Source organism: Micromys minutus (genome assembly GCF_963924665.1).
Source record: "Micromys minutus genome assembly, chromosome: 6".
Lineage (NCBI taxonomy): Eukaryota > Metazoa > Chordata > Mammalia > Rodentia > Muridae > Micromys > Micromys minutus.
The window spans coordinates 26,582,969-26,605,873 of NC_137975.1; the positions used below are offsets into that span (position 1 = coordinate 26,582,969).

General features: G+C 48.6%; 1 protein-coding gene and 1 long non-coding RNA gene across 4 annotated transcripts in view; one reads left to right on the forward strand and one right to left on the reverse strand.

Annotated features, from left to right (window-relative positions):
• The window catches only part of NAV1 (neuron navigator 1), a 247,604-nt gene that overhangs the window by 80,043 nt on the left and 144,656 nt on the right, over window positions 1-22,905 (reverse strand). Inside the window, exons 5-6 of the mRNA XM_080918567.1 lie at window positions 22,247-22,349; window positions 17,656-18,021 (exon numbers count right to left, since the gene is read on the reverse strand). Coding sequence (XP_080774693.1) covers window positions 17,656-18,021; window positions 22,247-22,349 — 469 coding nt within the window. The remainder of the gene's footprint in view (window positions 1-17,655; window positions 18,022-22,246; window positions 22,350-22,905) is intronic.
• On the forward strand, window positions 1,879-21,016 carry LOC308422128. 3 transcript variants are annotated; one of them, XR_013975064.1, is made up of 6 exons: window positions 1,879-2,001; window positions 14,229-14,431; window positions 17,330-17,425; window positions 18,121-18,170; window positions 19,235-19,539; window positions 20,659-21,016. It is a non-coding gene; the product is annotated as an uncharacterized lncRNA (long non-coding RNA). The 3 variants fall into 3 exon arrangements; XR_013975065.1 differs by lacking the exon at window positions 1,879-2,001 and adding an exon at window positions 13,541-13,731; XR_013975066.1 differs by lacking the exon at window positions 1,879-2,001 and adding an exon at window positions 13,541-13,731 and having other exon boundaries at window positions 19,238-19,539.

Consider the following 22,905-nt stretch of genomic DNA (forward strand, 5'->3'; position numbering starts at 1 on the left):
AAAATGGATTCAGCAGAACAGGAGACTCCCTCCCTGGGTCCCTCTTTCTTCCCTCAAAGGGGAGCTGCACCTTGTAGAGTACCTAGTTTGGTTTTTTTTTTTTTTTTTTGGGGGGGGGGTAGGCTTGAGTGGGCAAGAAGCAGGGCCCAAGAGGCTTCACTTAAATAAATAGCATGCAAATTAGCACTTGCTATTTTCAGCCCACAGGTCAGGGCACTTTGGTAATTGGACTGCAGCTTAAAGAGGAATGCTGTCTGGGGGCTTTTGTCAAGTTAGAAAAACAGCCTTCCCTGTCAATGGACCTACTCCTGTGCTTGAAGAGGCCCTGACCTTGCCCATCATGGAGGTGTGGCAGAATGGGGCGATATGGTGGCCCTGGCTACTGAGGAGAGGCACAGAGGCACGTAGGGCTGACTCTGAGTGCTTCTTTCTCAGAGAAGGAAGACACCTGCTGAAAGGGAGCCGGGTACCAGGCACTTTTCCAGAAAGAAATGCCAGCCAACAAGGCGAGAGGAAAAGGGCCTGTGTGTTGTCAGATAGTCGCCCTCTGTGCTCTTCTGGCACTCCTCCTCAGAGATCCCTCAGGAGCTATGACCTCATTTATCTCTCATGCCAGCGCCATCAGATTCTTTACAAGGGGAAACTGAGATTTGGAGAGACTAGAAAACGTCTAAAGCAGAGCATAGGTCCCCCAAACCCCTCAATCCCCCATGTGCGTGAGTCCTTCAGCCGATTACTAATGATGATTTGTGTTTCCTATCCCCACCTCCCTGATCTTGAAGGGTCTCTGGTGGGTGTCAGGGCCCTCTTGGATAATGTCTCCTTTTCAGAAAAGATGCCAAATAGAGGTTTTGAGTGGTTCCTGTTGCATCCCTGACAAAAACTTCCAAGATTGGTATGGTTGGTTAGAATGGGGCAAGCAAAAAGGACACTGGCCAGGTAGTTTGGCATGATCTGCATTCTGAGATCACCTGGCTAAGAATTTCTTGGGGACCAGTGTCACCTATCTGAGGCCTAACCTCATACCTGCTTTCCTGGTGAGTCCCTTTAAGTAGACTGAGTCCCTGGGCAGACACTTCCGCTTTTCCCCTAGACCTACCTGGTTCCTTCTTTCTCGCTAACTCTGAGGCTATGGAACCTCTCAAATGAAAAATCCCCGGAGTCCCCACAGGTTGTCAGAGAACCTCCCTCCAGTCCTATGAGTGACTGGGCGCAGAGACAACCCCATACACTTTTGATAAGCTAATAACGGCTCCCCCTGGCCCACCTCTCCCGCTTTTCTCTTTCATTTGTTTGAGACAGTGTCTGACTGGCCCAGAACTTGTGAGTCTCTGTCTCAGCCTCCTAAGTCTGCAGTATCTCGGCAATATCTTGGCAGTGACAGGTATAAAGAGGAATGATAACAAAAAAAGAGAAAGAATTAAACAAAAAATGGTTGGGCAGGGAAAGGAGAGAAGGAGCTTGGGAGAGGGACTCAGCAAGTGAACCCTTTCCCCCACACTGTTAGGAAATATTCTGGCTAATCATCCCTAAGCCTGCTTCAAAGACCTACCCCAGATCTCCCAGTGACTTCCAAATTCATTTGGTTTTGTTTGACCTTGAGAGATGTCTAGAAAAAAAACAATGACTTCCAGCTTCTTTTCTCAAAGGACCCAGTGATCTGAGGCCAGATAGCTAGCCTTATACCTTCTTCAGATCACTCAGGTCAGGAGGGTCGAGAGTGGCCTGAAGTAATCTGCCCATGGGCGTTGCCATGGTGATGGCACTCCTAGATCAGGATCGCCAGTGAATTTTTCTTGACCTATTGGCAATGTCTGAGGTGTGTCTTAGCTCTTGGAATGAGCTTCTCTTTTCTCTTAATGTCCCAGCCTGCCTCCAGGCCTTTCCTGGAGGAGGTGCCAGGGAGTCTGGACTAGATTCAACTCAGAGATCAGAGCTGAAAAGACTTAGAAGCTCGCCACGGCCAGCCACAGGCCTTCCTACAGATGGGACCCATAACAGGTAAGTGATGTGCGCAGCATTTCTATACACAGCACAAGTAAGTCTCTTGGTTCCTAGACTAGGGCTTCTGCAGACAGTGGTATCACCTCTTGCTGGATCTCTCCACAGGGCCAGCATGGGACTCATATTTAAAGGTATGGAAGGCCAGGCTGTGGAACAGTTTGAATGGGGGCATTGAGAGTCGGCAGATGCGCACAGAGAGTTCCAAAGCCAGTCTCTAGACCCAGCTGAGATTTCTCTAGGGTGGCAAATGACCCAGCTAAGAAAGGGGCCCTGCTCCCAGCTGTGTTATTGCTCAGCAAATATTTATATAACCTTTGCCAAACCCTGTCTTTCCCACCATCCCTGCAGTTGAGAGAAAGAGAGAAGTGAGTCTCAACAGATCTTTCACGGTAGGCTAACATCTTCATAGGCCTCACCATCCTGGAGAAGAGACAGGATGCTGGGGAGGGGGAGGGGGGAGGAAGGAGAGTAGGAGAGGTTGCTGCTCTTATCTTGCAAGTGCCTGAGGAGCTGGGGGTGGGGGATGGGAGATGTGTAGAAGGTGTCACTGAGTAAATTCCAGTGTGTGTGTGTGAGCATTTGTGTGTCCTGGGTATGTATCATCTCATTTAATCCTAACCCCCTCATGTTTCTGCCTCTACACCCAGTGTGACTATCTGCGCGTGGCTGTATTATGGCAGAGGTCTCCTGTCACACCATCCGTTCCCAGAAGCCCCCAGCAGCTTTCACTCTCATAAGAAAACAGACAGCCCTCCTCATTCCACTCCCCACCCCGGCCCCTAGCTAACTCCTGACCTCATTTCTGACCACTCTGTCCTCTGTTTACTTTGCTTCAGCTGCACTGACCTCCTTCTGGTTCCCTGACCATATATTTACTCTTGCCTTGGGGCCTTTGCACACACGCTTCTGTTTGTTGGAGCAAAGAGCTTTTCTTAATCACCCTACATCAAGTGGCCTACACCCACTGCTTACCACTCAACCTTGCTCTTCCTTAGAGCCTTATTTAAGGTTGTATTTTAATTGTTATGTGTTTGCTTGCCATTTCGTTCTATGTGAACCTGGGAACAATACCCATGTTTTCTTCTCCTGCATCTGCAGGGTCTGCCATGCTAGTCTATCAAGCAAACACTGGATGCCTAAACAAATATGAAGTTGGCACTGACACCATCCTTCTATTGGGAGTGAAGCAAAAACAGGCTAGGGAGCATCCCAGGTCTGGAGGAAACAGCAAATGGAAAGCTAAGTTATAGTCAATCAGGCTCTAGAATGTTCCATAAACTGTCACTCTGCTTCCCAAGAAAAGGGAACTCACCGTGGGCACTGGGGTACTTGTGAAGGTGTTGCTGAGTCTGAATAGCTCCCGCCTCCCAGAGGGCAATGCGGTCTCTGAGTGAAAAGCACACATGGAAGTGCTTTGCCTGGGCTGACTCCAGAAAGCAGGGGACAGCTGGGGAAAGTTCACTTCAGCTTGGGCTGGAACCACTGGCTATCCCCAGGGCCCTTCTTCCAAAGCTTATTATGGGTTGGAAAGGGAGATGCCAGCTAGATAAATCAAGTCATTCACCCAATAACGCTCAATGGAACGCCAGCAGCCCTAGGAACCCCTGTTGCCAGCAGCCCTATGGCCATGTGTGTGGCCACATGTAGGTAGTGTCGGTTCTAAACTGCCCCTTGTACCAGACCTACAGTGTCTGAGAATATAGTCAGGCAGGGCAGTGGAGAAAGCCTGAGGCAGGACAGGGCAGTGAGAAGAGGGGCTGAAAGCCTGTGAAGAGCCAGGATGGGTAGCAGCCGGTCTCTGTCTCCAGGCTGGTGATGCCACACAGGAAGGAGAACTCAGGACAGAGCCCTTGAACACAAACCAGACAAGGGAGAAGTGAGGGCATTCCACTTGTACTTCCTGTTCTGGGTCTAGTGCAAGATCATTCACTTCCTCCTGGCAGTCCCTCCTCCTCTCTGACACTTCTGCGGTTGCTCTGTAAAGACTTGTGTATAGGCAGCTGTGCATCCTCAGGCGACCTTGCACACACATTGCTTCTACATCCAGCCACCTCTTGCATGTGCTCGGATATGTTCCTCCCACACTGCCCATCTCTCCCTCCCACTCCCGGGGTATGCACAGAGCTTCGGCTCTATCTGTGGCACATACTCGGATGGCACCTCTCTCCCACCTACTCCCTCTGTGAGCCTGCCACCCAAATTCAGCGAGTGTCCATTTCTGACATAGCCACATGCTTTGGATCTCTTTTTTTCTACTTTGCTTTTCAAATCCAGACGTCTATGTATCTGCTGATGCTTGCACCACTGTCATCGGGAAAGTGGAGCACGAATTAACTGTCTTCAGCCCCCTTGGTCACCCTCCTGAAGAGAGCTTGGTCTGCTGGCCTTTCTTCGGCTGTAGTGAATGGTCCTTTGCTGCCTGGTCAGAGACATCTGATAGCCCAGAGGCCTGAGCTGGCCCCTCAGGAATATCCTGGGACAAGCTAAGTCTTTGAGCTGATTCAAGCAAGGAAATACATTCAGAAGCTTGGGTCGCTCATTTGCCTGGCTCAGAGCTCCCAGCTGTGGCCACTTTGTGGCTCCCCAAAGTGAGGAAGATGGGGAGGTTGCTTAGGGGCATGCCAGCAGGGTCGCTAACAAGGATGCTCTGGGTGTTCAGCAGCATGGCCTGAGAGCCCACACTGCTGACAGGAGAAGCCATGGCCTCTGTCCTTGCAAAGCGACTGCTCCAGTGGAAGGCCCGCGGTCCCTCCTCCAACATGCTCCCGGGGGTTTAGGGAAACAAGATACACGCAGCCAGGCAGCGGTAGACTGGAATGGGAGTCAGGGGTCTGGGCTTTGTCATGATTCTGCCATTCTGAAGCTAGAGAATCCCACCATCCAGTTAAGCTGAGTTCCAATTTCTCAGCTTGTAAATCAAAGGTAAAGACTATGGAGTTCACACTGTTGTTAAGATTAAACGAGATAATTCCATGTTAGTGTTTCCTAAGCTGTTCCTTTACAGTTGTCAGGAAATCATAAAAGCACAAATTACTGCAGTACAAATTATGCACACGAGGTTTGGAGCAACCCAGAGTCAGATAGCAACCCCACTGTAATGGGGGTAAATTAAGGAAGGCTCCCCGAGGAGAGGAGATTTTGAGGAGATGAATGTGTCAACCAAGCCTTGCCACCTCAGCAGGAAAACTCTATTTCTAAGATGGTTTTTATAGCTCTAGATTCTAGAAAGTCAAACAAGAGAAGTGGGACATAAGCACTTACTGAGCATCTACTGCATACCACGAACCTTACATATACTGAGCACCTATTGCATACCAAGTACTTTATATATGCTGTGTTCTGTCACCTTCCGACAACAATCCTAGTCTTCTACTGTCGTTTATGCTCAGAACAAACGGCTTTCTTGAAGCCTCAGCGACGGGATCTGACCCAGCCTATCAAACTCCTAAACTTGTGCTCTTTTGGTAATAGCAACTTGCACGAAACTTTCAGGCACATAGAAGCCCAGCTGGCTTATCACAAAACATATGGGTTGTGGAGCAAAGGAGAAGGCTGACAGTTAAAGAGGAGAGACAAATGGACCAGGAGACAGGTGGGCGGGGCTGGTAGAGCAAAGCCATACCCATCTCAACAGCTTCCTTCGATGCCTATCCTCCCTGATTGTCAGCCAAATTATACGTCATCACACTCAGTGAAAACTCAAGCAGCTCAATTGTAGGTTACTAGGACACCCAGAGGAGGGGCCCCTCCTTGGTCTGTATCTGTTGCCATGGTAACACAAGCATGCATCCAGCAGTCCCTCTGGAATACCTGGCTTACTCCAGGTTTTAAGAAACACTGCATAAGACACACACTAACTCTACAGACAGAGAATGGCCCACCGTTGTGGAATGATTGAGAATATAGTGGAATTTTGAGAGTCAAGGGCTCTCTCAAATTAGTCCCTTCCATTCTGATTCTATACCCTCCCACCTTTCTTACTTTCCTTCCATGGTGTCTGTGTCTCTCCACCCTCCTCTCCCCATGCAATCATACATGCACCTGACACAGTTGCAGGCACCTGTGGCTGGGACCCAGCCAGAACAGGTTCAAAGTGCAGCTGGTGTCTCCAGGAGCTGCTGCATTTGAGAATGAACGGGAGCTGAAAGAGAAAAACAGCCATGCTTTCTTGACCTATATAGGGACGCTAATCTCTTAGAAATCTCTAAGCCTCAGGGGCCCATGGCAATAACCTGTGCACACCCTACCTCACCCCATGCAATCTGCACCCCAGTTCTGCTCACTCCGTAAGTCCTCAATGATATAGCTTAACGTGTCACCTGAGACACAGGCACGTGCTGGAAAATCTTCAGTGTGATAGCGGTAAAATGCAGGACTTTTGAAAAAAGGTTTGATTTATTTTATTGTATGTGAGTACACTGTAGCTGTCTTCAGACACACCAGAACAGACTAGAAGAGGGCATCAGACCCCATTGCAAATGGCTAGGATATGAACTCAGGACCTCTAGAAGAGCAGTCAGTGCTCTTAACAACTGAGCCATCTCTCCACAGTTAGTTCCAATGGGGGTGGGCTCCTGATAAAGCAGGAGTTAAGCCCTCTCTCTCACTTATGTGACCCTCTATTTCCCACACAGAAGGTTTTCAGTAGACTGGCCCTTCAGTCTTGGACTCCCACCTCCCAGAAATCTAAGAAATAAATCTCTGCTATTCATAAATGACCTCTTTGTAAGTATTGTGTTAAAACAGCACACAGGAAACTAAGATACCAGCCCAAACCACCCTTTGCATGTAAGCAATGTTTGAGTACGGGATAACTAGCCCAGTGAACCAGGTCATGATGGGGAAAAGGGCAGAGTCATTGTGAACCTGAGCACAATTAGCTTAGTTCTTAGATTGTTCTTTGTAAGTTTATTTTCGTTTTAATATTATGTACGTGTGTGTGTGTGTGTGTGTGTGTGCTTATATACTTGAGGTGCAAGGGTCCTCTGAGACCAGACAATGTCAGATTCCCCTGGAGCTGGGCTTAAAAGTAGTTGTGAGTCACCCTGATATGGGTGCTAGGAATTGAACTCGGAGCCTCTGGAAGAGCGGCAGGCACTCAGCCCCTTAGCCATCTCCCCTTCCCTACTTAGCTCTGTGCATAGCTATATGCTGTAGTCATGACCCAGATCCCAAGCCACTTGTGGGTACCGTTTGTCAAAGAAGAACATTGCAGGCGTAAGTAAAAAGAGCCAGAATAATTCCTTACTCCCAGTGAAGATCAGAAGCGTAATTTTCAGCATAAAGGCAAACACACCCTTGGAAATACAGCGTTACCATTAGTTAGGCCATGCATGTGACATCTTAGGCCTGTCAGTGCCTTGATGTCTGTCACCACACAACTGGCGATGGCTAGAATGTATGGAGTCCTTAGGATACCTGAAGCAAACATAAGCAAAGAATTTAATTCTCACATCTTAGGAGACAAGAGGTACTGTGGTCCGCAGTCTTCAGCGGTGACAGCAAAAGAGGAGGCAGGGCATGCGTGTGACCACACCTAGCTGGGAAGAGGACCCAGCAAGCAAGCCTGACCTCCAAAGCCTGTCTAACTGTATGCCTGGGGGACCAAAGGGATGTGAAGACAGCACTGAAAAGCAGTTAGGCCGTTCTTCCAGAGAGAGCTCAAGGCCTGCTCCCCGTGTATGAATTACCAAGTTTAATTAACTTCAGTTTGGCTTTGGTTTTGTGTGACACCTGGTAACCTCGGAACTTGGACATGGAGGAGGAATGATTATGAGCTGAAGGATAAACTTGTTTGTGGCTTGGTTAGCAAAACATGTATGAGTGTGAGAACCTGGGTTTGGGTCCCAAGCATCCACGTAAAAGCCAGGCGTGGCAGTGTGTACCTGTAATGCCACCACCAGGCCTTAATGACCCTAACCTAGCTCAATCAGTGAACTCCAGTGTCAGTGAAAGACCTTGTCTCAAACAAAACAAGATGGAGTGCATACGCACACTCTCGCAAACACACACCTTTACTATATACACACAAAGAGTGTAGGAAGACTAGGCTACACAGTGGGGCCAGGGTGGACAGCACAATGACACCCTGTCAAAAAGGGGGAGGGGAGTCTAGGGAGGTAGGCTGAAAGTCTAGAGCACTTGCTGCTCTTGCAGAGAATCCAGTTTCGATTGCCAGCACTCATTGGGTGATTCACATCTGAATGTTTAGTTCCCAGTTGGTGGAACTGGTTGGAAAGGACTAGGAGGTGTGGTATGGTTGAAGGAGGCGTGTTACTGGGGGTGTGCTTCAAAAGTCCATGGCATTCCCAGTTTGCTCTCTTCACATCCTGATTGTGGATCAAGATGTGAGCTCTCAGCTACTGCTCCTGTGCTATGCCTGCCTGCCTGCCTGCCTGCTGCCTGCCTGCCTGGCACCATGCTCCCTCTCATGATGGTCATGGATTCTAACTCCCTGGTACCTCGAGCCCCAAATTAAATGCTTTATTTTATAAGTTGTCATGGTCACAGCAATAGAAAGATAACCAACACAGAAACCATTTGTACCTCCAGCTCTAGAGGATCCAACACCCCTTGGGCCTCTGTGGGCATTAGACATGCTCAGGGTGTATTTTATACATACATCATACATCTGTGGAGGCAAAATACTCATGAAGTAAAATGAAAAAAAAATCTTTAAAATTTTTCAAAAATAAAAGGAAGGAAGGGGAAAGAAGGGAAGGAGGGAGGGAAAATACTTTATTTTAATACTGACAACCTCTAAGACAGAAGCCATTGGCTGAGAAAAGAACATTAAATTGAAATTAGTATTTCAAGCTAACATTCCTGTATACATTTTTTAAAGTAAATTTTTAAAAGATTTATTTATTTATTTATTTATTTACTTGAGTACACTGTAGCTGTCTTCAGACACACCAGAAGAGGGCATCAGATCCCATTTTGTGGTGTTGATTATTTTGGGTCAGGTTTTCACTGTGTGGCCCTGTATAACGTGGAACTCACTATATAAACCAGGTTGGATTTGAACTTACAGAGTCCCACGCCTGCTTCTGCCTCCCAGGTGCTGGGATTAAAGGTGTGCACCATTATGCATGGCTTCAATTTCATCTTTATAAACGAGCAAACTAAGACTCAGAGAGGTTAAGTGACTTGCTTAGTACCACACAGCAAACTAGAGATATTTAGTATTGAACTCCAGATCCTAGATTAGCCCACTGCTCCTTCCCAGGCAGCGGATGGGAACATGCCATACAACAATTGTTTGGTGCTGTCCCAAAGAGGCAACAACCATTTTCTACTTCAGCTGCACATCCTTTCTTTTTCTTTCTTTCTTTCTTTTTTTTTCCTTTGGTAGACCTAGAAAGTGTTCACCCTGTTTATTCATTCACTTGTTCATTTCTTTAGCTCTATACTATTATGGTTTCCATGTGAAACATTTCCCGTCTGCTTATGAATTTGCACTTGATCCCCAGCACCATATGGAAGGTAGTGGAACCTTTAGGAGGTGGAACCTTGCTGGAAGAAGTGTGTCACTAGGGGTGGGCCTTGAGGTTTTATAGCCTGGCCCACTTCCTGTCTGCTCTCTGCCCTGGTGGACTGTACCTCTTCAAACTGTGAGCCAAAGTAAATTCCTCCTTTAAGTGACTTCTCCTTAGACATTTGACCACAGTGATGAGAAAATCACATGGGGATAGAGCCCAGGGCCTCCCAAATATTCTGGCTCCTCCCCATGTCTACACACACACACACACACACACACACACACACACACACACACACACACACACCCTGTATGTTCATTGGCCAATGACAGCTGTCCCAGCTGCCCACCAGAGGGATTTCTAGAGATTAGCCAGGAAATAGAAGGCAAAGGCAAAACAAGATTGAGGGCAGCTCTTCCTGTCCAACCACACCCAGCAGGCTCTCTTTGGGAAAACTGCAAACCCAGGGTCCATATGGGCTTCTCATCCCTGGCAGAGTTGGATGGGCATCTTGGGGCCTGACGTTCAGGTGTGGGCTAAGATGGACAGTCATAGATGGGGCTCTAAGGGAGCAGAGGAAGGATGCTGTGCTCTGAGACTAGAAGGTATCTCTTTAAGACTTGAGCTCAGTGCCTCTGGGATAAAGAGCCAGTCTGGGAGAAAGCAAGGGCCCACAGTTTATTTTATTTGACATTTTTCAACGCCAGGACACTTTAGAGCCAAAGAGGAAACGAATCCCATCTGTTGCTGAGCCCCCAAGAGCAGTTCAAGAGAACAGGCTAGGGAGGGAAAGGAGGGGATGGAGGAGGAAGCAAAAAGCCTGAATATCTAGCCACACACAGAGCGTGGACACCACCTGGAAGAGACAGGGCGTGGCAGACAGACGCTACAATCCCTTTGTGTTTACCCATAGATCCCTCAAGATGGAGCCTGCTAATGCTGCCTACTGCTCTGTGGCCCTTGGCATAGGTTGTGCGACAGCAGACCAGCCAAGGATGCAGATGACACACCTCTGTGAATATATACAGCGCCCCCTGGAGTTGTGGGGGTTAGCAAGTCTATGAATGCTTTGGCCTGCTACCTCCATCAGTGACTAGCCCTGACACAGACAGACGTGAAGACACAAGTCAGAACCACATCCCAGAGCGAGATGGGGGTGGGGTAGGGTGAGGAGACTGTCTTCCTGTCTCTCTGAAGTGCTCAGTCCCAGCACCTGAGTGCCTCTGGCCTCAACTCTCTCCAGCCTGCCTCTGGATGCTAGGGATAGGGAGGACAGATGGCCGGGAGACTTAACTTCTTAGATTAAATTCCAGACCCCACTATTTTTAGAAAAACAAATTCCTTTTGTCTTTTCAAAGGGTAAAAATGTCCCGAGCTGTCCTCTATGACAGTCTGCAGTGCTATGGGTTGAATATTGCCCTGCAGGACGGCTTCTGCTGTCAAGAAGTGATCAGTAAAGGAGAGATCGGTACAGGGGCGAGCTTTAAGAGGCTTGCTGACAACTTGAGAACTTCCATGGGAGGGGGCACTAAGACAGGAGTGGTCGGTCGGGAAAACTGGCTCATTTTAGAAAGCGCTGACATTAGGTGGGGTCCTGTGGCCCCCCCCAGCTGAACAATCATTCATTAGCAATCTGCTGACATATTTAAATGAGGAATCACACGTATTTCATTTTTCCCAGACAATAATATTTGAATTACCCAGCAGGGGTTATTATGAGGCTGAGTCCAGCTAAATATTAAGAACGCTGCCATAAGAATTAATTCTATGGAAAAGGTAACGTCACAATTTTGGGAGAACCGTTAGGAAAGTGTGGTTTCCCAGGACAGCAGGACTACTCTGGGGTAGACCCAGAGGCTTGAAACTTTATTTTCTTTCTTAAAATTAGCTGTAAAACACAGGAGGATAACTATATCCCCTTGCATCTATCAGTGACTTTTTGGATGTAAGCCCCAAAGCACAGGCAAGGAAGGAAAAAAAAATAGATATACTAGATTTCTTCAAAGCAAAATCTTCAGCAGGTGTAATGGGGTTCCAGCTGCTAAGGAGGCTCAGGAAAGAGGATTGCTTTTCAAAAACAGCCTAGAAAACAGTGAGATCCCCTCCCCCAGTCCCCTACAACACGCACGCTCTGAACCAGGTATGGTATTATGAATCTGCAATTCCAGCACCCAAGTAGATGAGGTAGGAGGATCTTGAGTTTGAGGCCAGTCTGGGTTATTTAATAAGATCTTGGCACAAATCAAAGCAAAAACAAAACCACCTAAAGCCAAAACAATTTTTGTGTGTGAGCATCAAAGGACACTACCAATAAAAAGAAGGGCAACCCACAGAATGGTAGAACTTATTTTCCAGTCATATATGCAATAAAGGTTTACTACCCAAAATTTGTTCTTTAAAAGTCATATATTTTAAAAAATATCTAATAGCAAAGTCTAAATAATCTAATGTTTTGTAAGGGCAAAGGGTTTGAGTAGATAGTTCTAGAGAGAAGAGCTCCAAAGGGTCAATAGTCACTTAAAGACATCACTGATCCTTAGGGAAGTGCAAACCAAAACCATAATGGGATATCTTCTCCCCTTTATTAGACAGGCTATTATTAAAAAAAATACTGGTTATGGCTGTGGAGAGAAGGAAACTCTCACGTGATGATGGTGGAGATGAAAACTAGGGCAGGCATCTCAGAGAACAGCGTGCTGAACCCTCAAACAACTAGAAAGAGTACAGACCCGTCCTCTGGCCCAGCAACCCCACGGCTGGGTAGGCTGCATATACCCTGCAGTCACACCTTATGGTAGCACAATTAAGAAGAGCCAGGGCACAAAATCAACTTGTGTGTCCATTGATGGACTGGTGATAAAGAAAGTGTGTTTATACCTCTCGAAGGAATGTTATTCAACCATAAAGAGAATGTAATTGTGCCCCTTCCAGCCTCTGGCGGAATACGGAGAACTCTGTTGGCTGCAGTCAGTAAGGCGCAGAAGGTAAATAGTTCATGCGCCTCTCACATGTAGAAGCTGGTCCTCTCAGAAGGAGGAAGGAGAGTGGTGGCTTCTTAAGTGTCTGTCTGTCTGTCTGTCTGTCTGTCTGTCATACATGCACATGAGTGCAGGTGCCCACAGAAGCCAGAGGCATAGGCTCCCTCTGAAGCTGAATTACAGGTGATTTTGAACCACGTAACATGGGTACTAGGAAGTAAACTTGGGTCTTCTGTGAGAGCAGCATGTACTATTAACCACTGAACCATCTAGCCAGTCCCAAGAGTAACTTTTAATATTCTATGGCATTACTAAAGTATGAGAAATGTCTTCTAATATTCTGTGGTTGATAGCAATTCATTGTACATTTCAAAATAGCCAGTAGAGAGGATTTTTAATGTTTCCGACACAGAGAAATGATGTCTCAGTTGGCAAGATTTGTCAATTACTTGGACCACATCATATGCATATATTGAAATATGCACAATTATTTTCATCAAAACAACAAAAGCCAGGTGTGGCGGTGCATGACTATGATCTAGCACTTAGGAGGTGGAGGCAGGAGAATCAGGAATTCATTCAAAGTCATTTTTAGCTACATAGTGTGTTCAAACCCAACCTGTGTTGTGTGGTCTCATTTCTGCTTCAAAAACCAGAACTAAACAACAAACAATACCAACTGACCCCCTCCCCCAACCAACCAAAGCAAAAAATATGTTTAAAAAAAAAAAACACAGTAAAATATTTGTCTTTACCACTGTTGAATTTTAAGTGTTTCATGGAGGTCATGAGTTGGAAGCTTTGGAGGGTGGTGGATCCTTTAGGAGGTACCAGTATAATGCCTTAGGTTATTAGGAGTGTGCCCTTAAAGGCTAGGAGACCTGTTCTCATCCCCAGGGCCACTGGATTCTCAGACCCCCACCTCCATAATGTACTCACTACATTGTCATGGGCCTTAAAGCAACAGAGACAACCAACCCTGCACTGAAATCCCCAAAACTCTGACCCCAGACTTTCCTCTATCAAAACCATCTACCTCCTATCTCCGGGCATTTTGCTACAGTAACAGAAAGCTAACTAACACAAGGAGGATGGCTACTTTTCTTAAACCAGAAGGAAGGAATAAGCAGTGAGACTACAGAGGACACAGAACTGGCAGCCACCGAAAACGGTCCTGGCTCAACGGAAAACAGTGGAGTGGTTCCTCAAGAAAGGGTACACAGAACAGCAATTCCTCTCTATGTGCACGCCCCAAGGAACTCAAACAGGTATTTACACAAGGTCCATAATAACCTAAGGTAGGTTCCTGAACCTAAGCTTCCTAAACCTAAAATGTGGCAAGCAAACCAACAACCAAGCAAACAAACCAGAGCACACACACTCCAGGGAACGTTTATTCAGCCATGAAAAAGGAAATTCTGACACTTCCTACAAAATGAATGAGCTTTGTTGATGTTATGCTAGGTCAACATATATGGTAACATGCACCACGAAAAAGACACTTGCGTGACTTGCCTAGAATAGTCCAAACCAGAGCTGAACTCGGAGATGGAGATGGTAGCTGCCAGGGGCAAGAGGGAGGGGGGAAGGGAAGCTACTGTTGAGTGAGTATGGAGTTTCTTGGTCACCTGAAATGCATGGAGGTGGGTGGTGGTGACCAGGGACCACAGTGTGAATGTCTTTAGTGCCAGTGAACATTTAAATGTATCTCTTCTGAAACAGTGGCTCTTTACACACTCCACTAATTTTCAAACTTCATTTTAAGCATGTGACTGCTCTGGCGGCGGCAGTAGTGTCCGAGTCTCCCTCCGATCTGTCGTGCTCACTGGTTTGAAGAATACGTCTGTTTGCTGATCGATAAGCCAGGAAGCCACCTGCTGCTAGACAGGGCCAGGACATCTGACTTGAAGCTGAACACAGCGGCAAAGAACCTCAGAGAACAGTCCCCATGCGACAACTGAGAAGAGGGTGAGAGCCACTGATGCCCACTGTGGCTCATGTGGACGGCCTGTGGCCAACTGTGTCACCCCAGAGGAGGGCAGAAGGAGGCTCAGCAATCTGGGAAGTGAACATTCAAATGGCTGTAGGACCCAGCTGATGGGTGGATGGGGACTGTCACCATGTGGGTGGGAAGGGCAATGACTTTTTTAAAAAAAGAAAACTTGTATGCATGCTTTGCCTGCATGTATGTCTGTGCACCATATGTGCACCTATTGCTGAAGACCAGAAGAGGTCATTAGATCCCTTGGGACTGGAGTTGTGGATGGGAATGAGGGTGCCATGTGGGTACTGGGAATTGGAATCAGCCAGTGCTCTTAACCACTGAGCCATCTCTCCTGTTCATTTTTATACATGAGAAAATCTGGCTGAGAATCACGGGGGCGGGGTAATTAATGGAAGCTGGGGTGAGGAAACAGCTCGAGTTTGCAGGGTCGCCTAAGGATTTTCCAGAGTCTAGCATTTTCTGCTTTAACTGGGGTTCGACGGTTTGCATTAATGTCACTGAACACTGTGAACTGATTGCCTTCACTGCTGGCTTCCTAAGCACATTTAGGATGTTGTAGTGGTTTGGACAGGAATGGCCCCAAAGACTCACATTTTTGAATGCTTGGCCCATAAGGAATGGCACTATTAGGAGGTGTGGCCTTGTTGGAGGAAGTGTGTCACTGTGGAGGCGGGCTTTGGAGTCTCCTATGCTAAAGACAGGCCCAGTGTGGCACACAGCCTCCTGCTGCCAATGGATCAAGATGTGGAACTCTTAGCTCCTTCCTTCTCCAGCACCATGTCTGCCTGCACACCCCATGCTTCTTGCCCTGACAATGCCAATACACCTCTGAAGTGTGCACTGGCCCCGATTCATGTTGTCCTTCTTTTTTTAAAATGTATTTATCTTATGTAAATGACCACACTGTCCTGACACACCAGAAGAGGGCATCAGATCCCATTACAGATGGTTGTGAGCCACCATATAGTTGCTGGAAATTGAACTCATAACAGACAGTGTTATTAACCACTGAGCCATCTCTCCAACCCCTAATGTCCTTTTTGAGAGTTGCTCTGGTCACGATGTCTCTTCACAGCAATAGAAACCCTAGCTATGACAGATGCCCTTCTGGTTTTGGTCCTAGACAGAGAACACTTAAAACTAGTGTAGAAAGTTACCAGTATCTGAAAATTGACCTTAAAAGACACATATGGAACAATACTGCAAATATAATTTTGTAAATATCATCATGCCATTTATCCTACGTTCTCCATACGACTCCAGGCTTCCCTGGCCTCCCAGCTGCGGGTGGGCAGAGATGTCTGGTTCTCATTCCTGTCACTCCTGAGGACATACACACTATGGGGGGGGGGAGATAAAAGGTGGGAGCTAGGCAAAGGCAACAGCTTTCCTTTCCTCCCCCCCCCCAGCCTTTTGTGCCCCATACCTTATCAAGTTCCCGGGGGCTAGATCTGTCCTTGCTGCTGACTCTGGGTGAATGGGGACCCATACAGAGGTACACTCTCTGAGGGGAAGGGTGTGTCCGTTGGTTAGTCAAGGATTCTAACACAGTGAGCAATTACACTGAGCCAGGAATTATACTAAGGAACATAGAAGGAATTATACATACATTAACCCTTTTTTAATCTTCCTAATGGGCCACAGATTGTCCTATGGCTGTCTGCACTCAGCAGCTAGGCAGATTAAAGTCTAGGAATAACTAGCTCAAGCTCAGACAGCTATTTAACTCTAGAAATCCTGCTACTTTAGTCAGAGTGGGTCTCTCCACACAGGGGTCCTGTGCCTCTGTACTTGGCACTTTGAGGACATCAGTGGAGTTGTAAGAATGCTGATATACCCTGAGGGGGAGGGTCCTGCCAGTCCTGGAATTCCCTAGCAAAGATGCCACAGTGCTGAGCCCTTAGCCCCATAGGCTTTGTGCTTCCCTCTGCCCTATAGGGCTGGCACATCAGGAGACAGGGGCTTGATGCTCCAGCACAGGCACTTCCCAGGGCATGTGGTCTTTTTGGAACAGCTTTTCCACCACCTTGGCTCTCCCTTCTCCTCATCCCAGGCTTCTGACCACAGCAGCAGCTGGGGTCTGACTACAGCAGGCCTTCTATCCCAGCTCCAGGCTGGTGGACTGGAGCTGAGGTCGGGCTGCTCCTGGGATCTCCCCGGCAGTAAACAAGTCATGCATGTGTCAGTTGTTTTGCTCCAGAGCAGCCTCATCAGCTGGATGGAGCCTGACCAGACCTGCCAAGTTTATTCCCCTGGGTGGGCTGGGAGTGGCTGATGGCCTGGAACTCCGTGCAGTCTTCCCATGCCCCTGAAGCTGCAGGGTTTTATTAGTAGCAGCCATCTCTGTTAGTATGGTTTTAGATACCTGAGAGATAGGCAAAGGGATGCTGTGGCCTTCCAGGGTATCTTAGGGAATGGAGACCCCAGGAAATCATAAATGAAGAAACGGAAGTGGCAGGTCTGCTGAGAGATACACCACAGGAGTGTCCAGAACCACACAGCTCTGTTGGCTCAGGGTTGAAAAAGTTGGCCAGAACACCCCAAACCCCAACAGTTCAAATTCTTCCTGCCCTCTGTTCACTCCCAAGACTGCCATGTCTGCCCCAGCCATCTCCCCAAGTCTACCCTGTCAGAGAAAGGTAAACTGAGGATCCCTGGGGGTCCAAGGGTAGGAAAGAAGGCTTAATAAGCTGGGGTATGGAATAGGGTGTGGCATTATGGGTAGAAAGATTGAGGAAGTAGAAAGTCCACTGAGGGTATAAGCCAAGGGCCAGAGTGGGAACCCTTGGCAGGGGAAGTGGAGTCACCACCCCCCACTTCCGTCTGACTGGCTTCATCTAAATTCTGCTTTCTCTTAGCAGGTAGAAGGAGATGACATTATTAGTCTGTTTTTGAAAAGGCAGAAGCAGATTAAGTCATCAGCAGTCTACCCAGTTTGCAGAAGAGCTGGTCCTCAGGTATGTTCCCAGGCCTCTCTGGAGGACAGGCTCAAGGAGGAGAAGGGCATAGCTTAATGGACCAATCAGCTTCTCCGTTTCCAGCCCCACCCACCATACACATCTAGAATAAGCCACATCTGGTTGCAGAGGCACCCTCTGCAGATGCCTTTTTTCACAGTACAGTAAACCCATCCCCTGCCACCGCCCTGTCCTCCCGTGCCTCCTGCCCCAGCCGCCTCTGTGCTCACCCTGTCGTGATGTCATCATCCTCTGTCATGGTCTTGCCCATGAGGTCACTGTCACTCATGTAGCCGGACTTGAGGTCTACCTCGTCAGAATCCAGGGACTCCACCAACTCCAGGCGAGAGATGTGGCTGAGCTTGCTGGGGCTCCGCATAGGCATCGTGTGGGAGTAATGTGCCCGCTCCCCATGCATGTACCAGGCGGGTGGTCCCTCAGAACGGCAGCTCCCCCCAACAGAGGGTGCGTCGCCAGCCTGCAGCCGGGGACTAGACTGGCCGTAGCGCCAAGAGAGAGGAGAGGAGCGGTTGGACAGGCTGGACACACTTCGAGGGTTGGCATCATCACTGTCATAGCAAGACATCTCCAGAGAGCTGCGGAGAGAGCGGACAGCACAGATTTAGTCCTCAGCCCAGCCACTCACTGGGACGCCCCTGTGTGGGGCCTTCTGAGTGTATGTTCTTTTGTTACAGAGTATCTCCGGCTGTCAAAGGACCCAAGGCACCAATCCCATACCAAGACTGTGAGTGTGGCCTGTGTTTAATACTTTATTGGTCTTTTTTTTTTTTTTTTTTTTTTGGTAAATGCCCCAAAGAAAAAAAATTAATCTTGCTGGCCCACTGTTTCCCATCAGTGCGATGGGGTAATGTCTACCTACCCTATGTAAGGTTAGTAGAGCTGGGAGGAAGCTTTATGTAGCCTTACGAATCTGACTGGACCGAACCAGAATGAGCCAGTGAGGCCCTGTGAAGCGTGGAGAGTGGAGGCTGCTGATCACTAAAGCTCAGAAGACCTCGACTCTCCACTTTGTTCGGGGTGGATAGTCAAGGCGGACATCACCTCTGTCTGTCGGTGAGCAAAGGGTTAGCTGATTCCCAGGTACCAGATCTGGGAAAAGGTTGAAGGTACAAGACAAGCTTTTAGAAACCTTGGATATTAAAGCAGGCCCCTGGAAGATTGGTCAGCCATAGGCCTGGGCATCAGGGGAAGAAGTGGACTTCCCACCCGCAACCCAATCCCCTAGGGAACAGACATGGCTTTCACTTGGTGGAAGGTCCATGAAAGCAGACAAAAGTAGAGCAAGGTTCAAGGTCACAAGCCTTAAGGCTGCTAGGCCAGGCCAAGGAATCCACAGGCAGGCTAATACCAGAGGGCCTGAGGCTAGGGTCCTGGGTCCTTCTCCCACAGGGCCAGGAAGGAAATATGGCTGAGATCTGGCAAGAATGGTGGTCAAGACTTTGGTTCAGTTTAGTACTGCCACCAAGCCTAGCCATGGAGAGGCTCAAACTTACTGGATTCTTCTCTGTCACATGTCCTGGCTGAAGTCAGACAGGGTTGAATCAATGACACGCATGAGCTATGGCCACCGGAACTGGGTGAGCTGAGGCAACCTATGGCTACACATGGGGTGCACAAAGCAAAGGAATCTTCGATCTGTGATCACGTCCCTTTTACAGGGACGTTAGACACCGGCCATTTGGGGTGCTTTATTTGTTTTTAATTGTTTTTATGAAGTTGCCTGAGAAAAGGAAAGCCCTCTCGTACGGTCTCTACTGAGCCTGAGAAAAGGCTCTTCCTTTTCCTTAGCAGAATTGGAGGAGTCAGTGGTCCTGATAATCAGCACTGTGGTCCTCTCCGTGGGAAAGACTGACATCCTGCGTGCTCTCCGCTGGCCTACGCCCATCTTTCCCTCTGGGCCCTACAGTCCCAGCATCCCTTGCAGCTCCGCATCAGCTTCTAGTTACTGCGGACCTCAGCTTCTAGTTACTGCGGACCTCAGCAATATCTCCTGGGGGACAATGGAAGTTCCCTGATGGCAGGGAAGCCACAGTCATGGTGTAATGCTCACCCCTGTATTCTACCACCTTATGAGGATGATTGTGCTGAACAAGGTAGGGACAATCTCACCACAGATGAAAGTCAGGGTCTCATGTAGTAAGTACTTAGCAAAAATAAGCTGACCATGAGATGGGGGTGGTGGTGGTGGTGGTGATGATGATGATGATGATGATAGAGGAGGAGGAGCAGCAGGAGACCATGCCTAAAACATGATGGTATACGGGGGAACTGGTTTCAATACATGGCTTCCAACACCGTAGCAAGCACATAAGGAAGTGAGGATTCCTCACTCCCTTCTGCTTCTGGCCTATCCTCTGTGTTACTCTCAGACCATAAAGCCCCTCTTCCCCTATTTTGAGGCCTTATTATTATTTTTTTTTAATAGTTGTTGGTTTTGTTTTGTTTCCCGAGACAGGGTTTCTCCATGTAACAGTCCTAGCTGTCCTACAACTCACTCTGTAGACCAGGCTGGCCTCAAACTCAGAGATCCACCTGCCTCAGCCTCCCGAGTGCTGGGATTAAAGAGATGCAGTGCAACCATCCAGTTGTTTGCACTAAAACCCATCTCTAGATCTCAGGGCAAAAGGGTTTCTAGCTCACAGTTGATCTGACCTGCAGCAAGCGCCCGTCCCCAGGCTTGCCTCTCCGGGAAGCCAGTTTTGTTTCTTCTCCTCACTTTCCCTACCTTACACTCTTGCCACTGAGAGAAAAATACCTACAGAAATAGAGGATGTGGCCCAGAAGTCAAGTTTCCAAAAAAGGAACAGAATCTAAGTTACCCTGTGAGTCCCAGGGGCAGGGCAACCTTGGCAGACACACCCTTGAACCCCCCCTCCAGGCCCTCAGGGATGAGACTACAGTTGCTCTGAAGGCTGCTGCCTCATGCTGTGGGGACACACAACTGCCCCCATCAGCCTGTGAAGTCCAGCATGTGTGTCTCCTCCCAGGTCTCTTTTGTAGCCTGGGGAATATTGCTCCAAGGTACAGGGAAAGAGTGATTGAGTGAAAGCACTTTAGAAAGCAAAAGAGCCATAAAAGCCAGGACACTAGTGTTTGGGTTATCCAAGTGTGGACCAGAGCTAATGTAAACCAAAGGCTGAGGGAGGAAGTGACCCGGAGTCCACAATAAACAGAAGACCCGGGGGACTTTAGGTACTTTCTTTTCCATAAAGGGAGACAGAAGCAGAGGACCGAAGGCTCTTGTCTCAACCAGTCAGCATTACGGAAAGGCTTCAGGCTTTCCCTTCCCATCCAAGTCATCCCTACTTCCCTGAGGCCTCAGGCATGAAGACACCAGGAGGCTGCCTCTGCCCTGCTTCTGTGGGTGAGTCATTTGGGGTGTGACTCTTATAGCAGCTCAGCAATTCTCGGCTTCTTTGGCATGATCCTGGCTGGTGACTTGGCACGGAGAGATGTTCCAGAAACTTCCTTGGATAGGGGAAAGATTCATCTATAGGGGACTAAACTTGGATGACTCAGGGAGTTAGAGCCTCCCTATTCTACCTGGATTCCTGCTTATGGGTTTGTGGGATGGGCAGGTGCTGTACCAGGGCTCCTGAAGCAACACAGACCACTTTCTCCAGCCTCCCTTGAGTATTTCCTCACTAGTCAGCAGAAAGATGCTTAGGTGTCTGGGAGTGAGAGCCGGGTTTTAAGGCAGGGATATGAGTGGAGATGTGGGAGGTAGTGGGAGGTAAGGGAAGGAGAAGAGTCTCAACGAGAAGAGCTAGGGCCAATGGATGAAGGCTTCTGAGGCTGAGGTTCAGCAGCAGTCATGGGCTCCCACATAGCCTGAGATGCCCTAAAGATAATGGGTCCTCTGACATTGAAGACAGTGTCTGACAGGCCATGCTCTGAGCTAGTGAAAGTCCCTTTCCCACTGACTACCATGTCCCAACTTTGCATTCAGTTTTCTAGCACCAAGAGGCAGAGAGGGACCTACCTCTAGTTCAACTGAGGAGGCTTCTGGTTCTTAATACACAAGTTTCTAGTCTCTATATCTGTGCCCCACGATTTCCCAATCTTGGCTGCCTGCTCGCCTCTCCCCTCAGACCTTAGCTGGGCCCTCTGTCCCCCTTAGAGCTGACAGTATGAGCTCATCTGAACAGCCCAGGGAAGCCCAGAGGAGCTGAATGGGAAATTCTGACTCACGGGGGCTGCTGCCAGAATGCTGCTCTTGGGAAAAGGTCTGCAGGAGAGCTGTGTACCCCATAGCTGGAGGCTTGGGGGTTTCAGTAAGGGCTTGGGGGTGGGGGTTGAGAGGGATACCACGTGGTTGATTTTGTGGGTACTCAGCCCTCCTTTAGGGGTGATAGGAGAGGGCAGAGGACACCTGGCTAACAGAGGGCTGATGAGCTGAGGTGTTGGGGGTGGGGGGGGTCCTAGCATCCCAGAAGATTGGAACTGAAAACCAGGAGAAGTGTTTAATAAGCAAAGCCCTCTTAGAAGAGGAGAAGACTGCAGCCCACAGAGAGAAGAGGGATCACAGACTACACACCTGGGCTTCCCACCCATACTCAGCCTGTCCTGGGTAAAATCCCATGCACAAGCAGGAGCAGAGGCAAGACTGAGCAGGGTCTGCTCTGGTGCTGGGTTTTTCTTTCCTTGCAGAACTGGCAATATGGGGCCTCAAACACCTGTCATCAGAGGCCCAAGGTTATCTGGTCAACTTGGGATGCCCATGTGGAGGTGTGAGGAGACACGGAGGCCTTACCCTCCAGACCCAGGAAGAGTGTATCATCAAGGGTCGCTCAAGCTTACCTGTGAGTCACCTGGGAGCCTCGCAGGCTGGACATGGTTTCTTCCAGGTTCTGTCGAAGATCCAGAACATTCTGTACTGTCCTCTTTCTCTGTGACTCTGGATCTGGCAAGGAGAGCAGAAAGTCAGGAAAGGGGAGACAGACCCTGGGGCTAGCCACCTGCTTTCTCAGAGGTGACCAACAGAGCAGGTAAAGCTAAAGATCTCCATGTGTGCCTTGGGCTGGCTGAAGCCCCAACCCCAACAAGAGCTGCAGACAGGGCCCTTCAGAGCCTCTCTCTGAGTGATCACTATTGTCTCTGGCTTTTGTTTGGGGAGGCTCTTCTCACAGAAAAGACAAGGCTTCCTTGTGAAATGCCGACCTCCCCACCCCCCCACCAAACCTACTTCGGAGCAGTGTGTTGGTGTGTGCTTAGGGTGCTTGGAGGAGGGGACACTCTGATGGGCAGAGCTTGCCTATTTCCACCCCATAATCATCCCTACATGGCCGGTTTCAATCCATCAACATATGGGCCACCGTTCGAAGGGTTGGGAAAGTATGGAGTTGATCTGAGGGCTCTAGGAGGTGGTTCTGAGTCTCATAACGGTGAGGTGGCTGGTGAGAGCGGGAGATGAGCAGTCATTTTCTGGGGCAGTTGAGACCGGATTCAACAGTTAGACT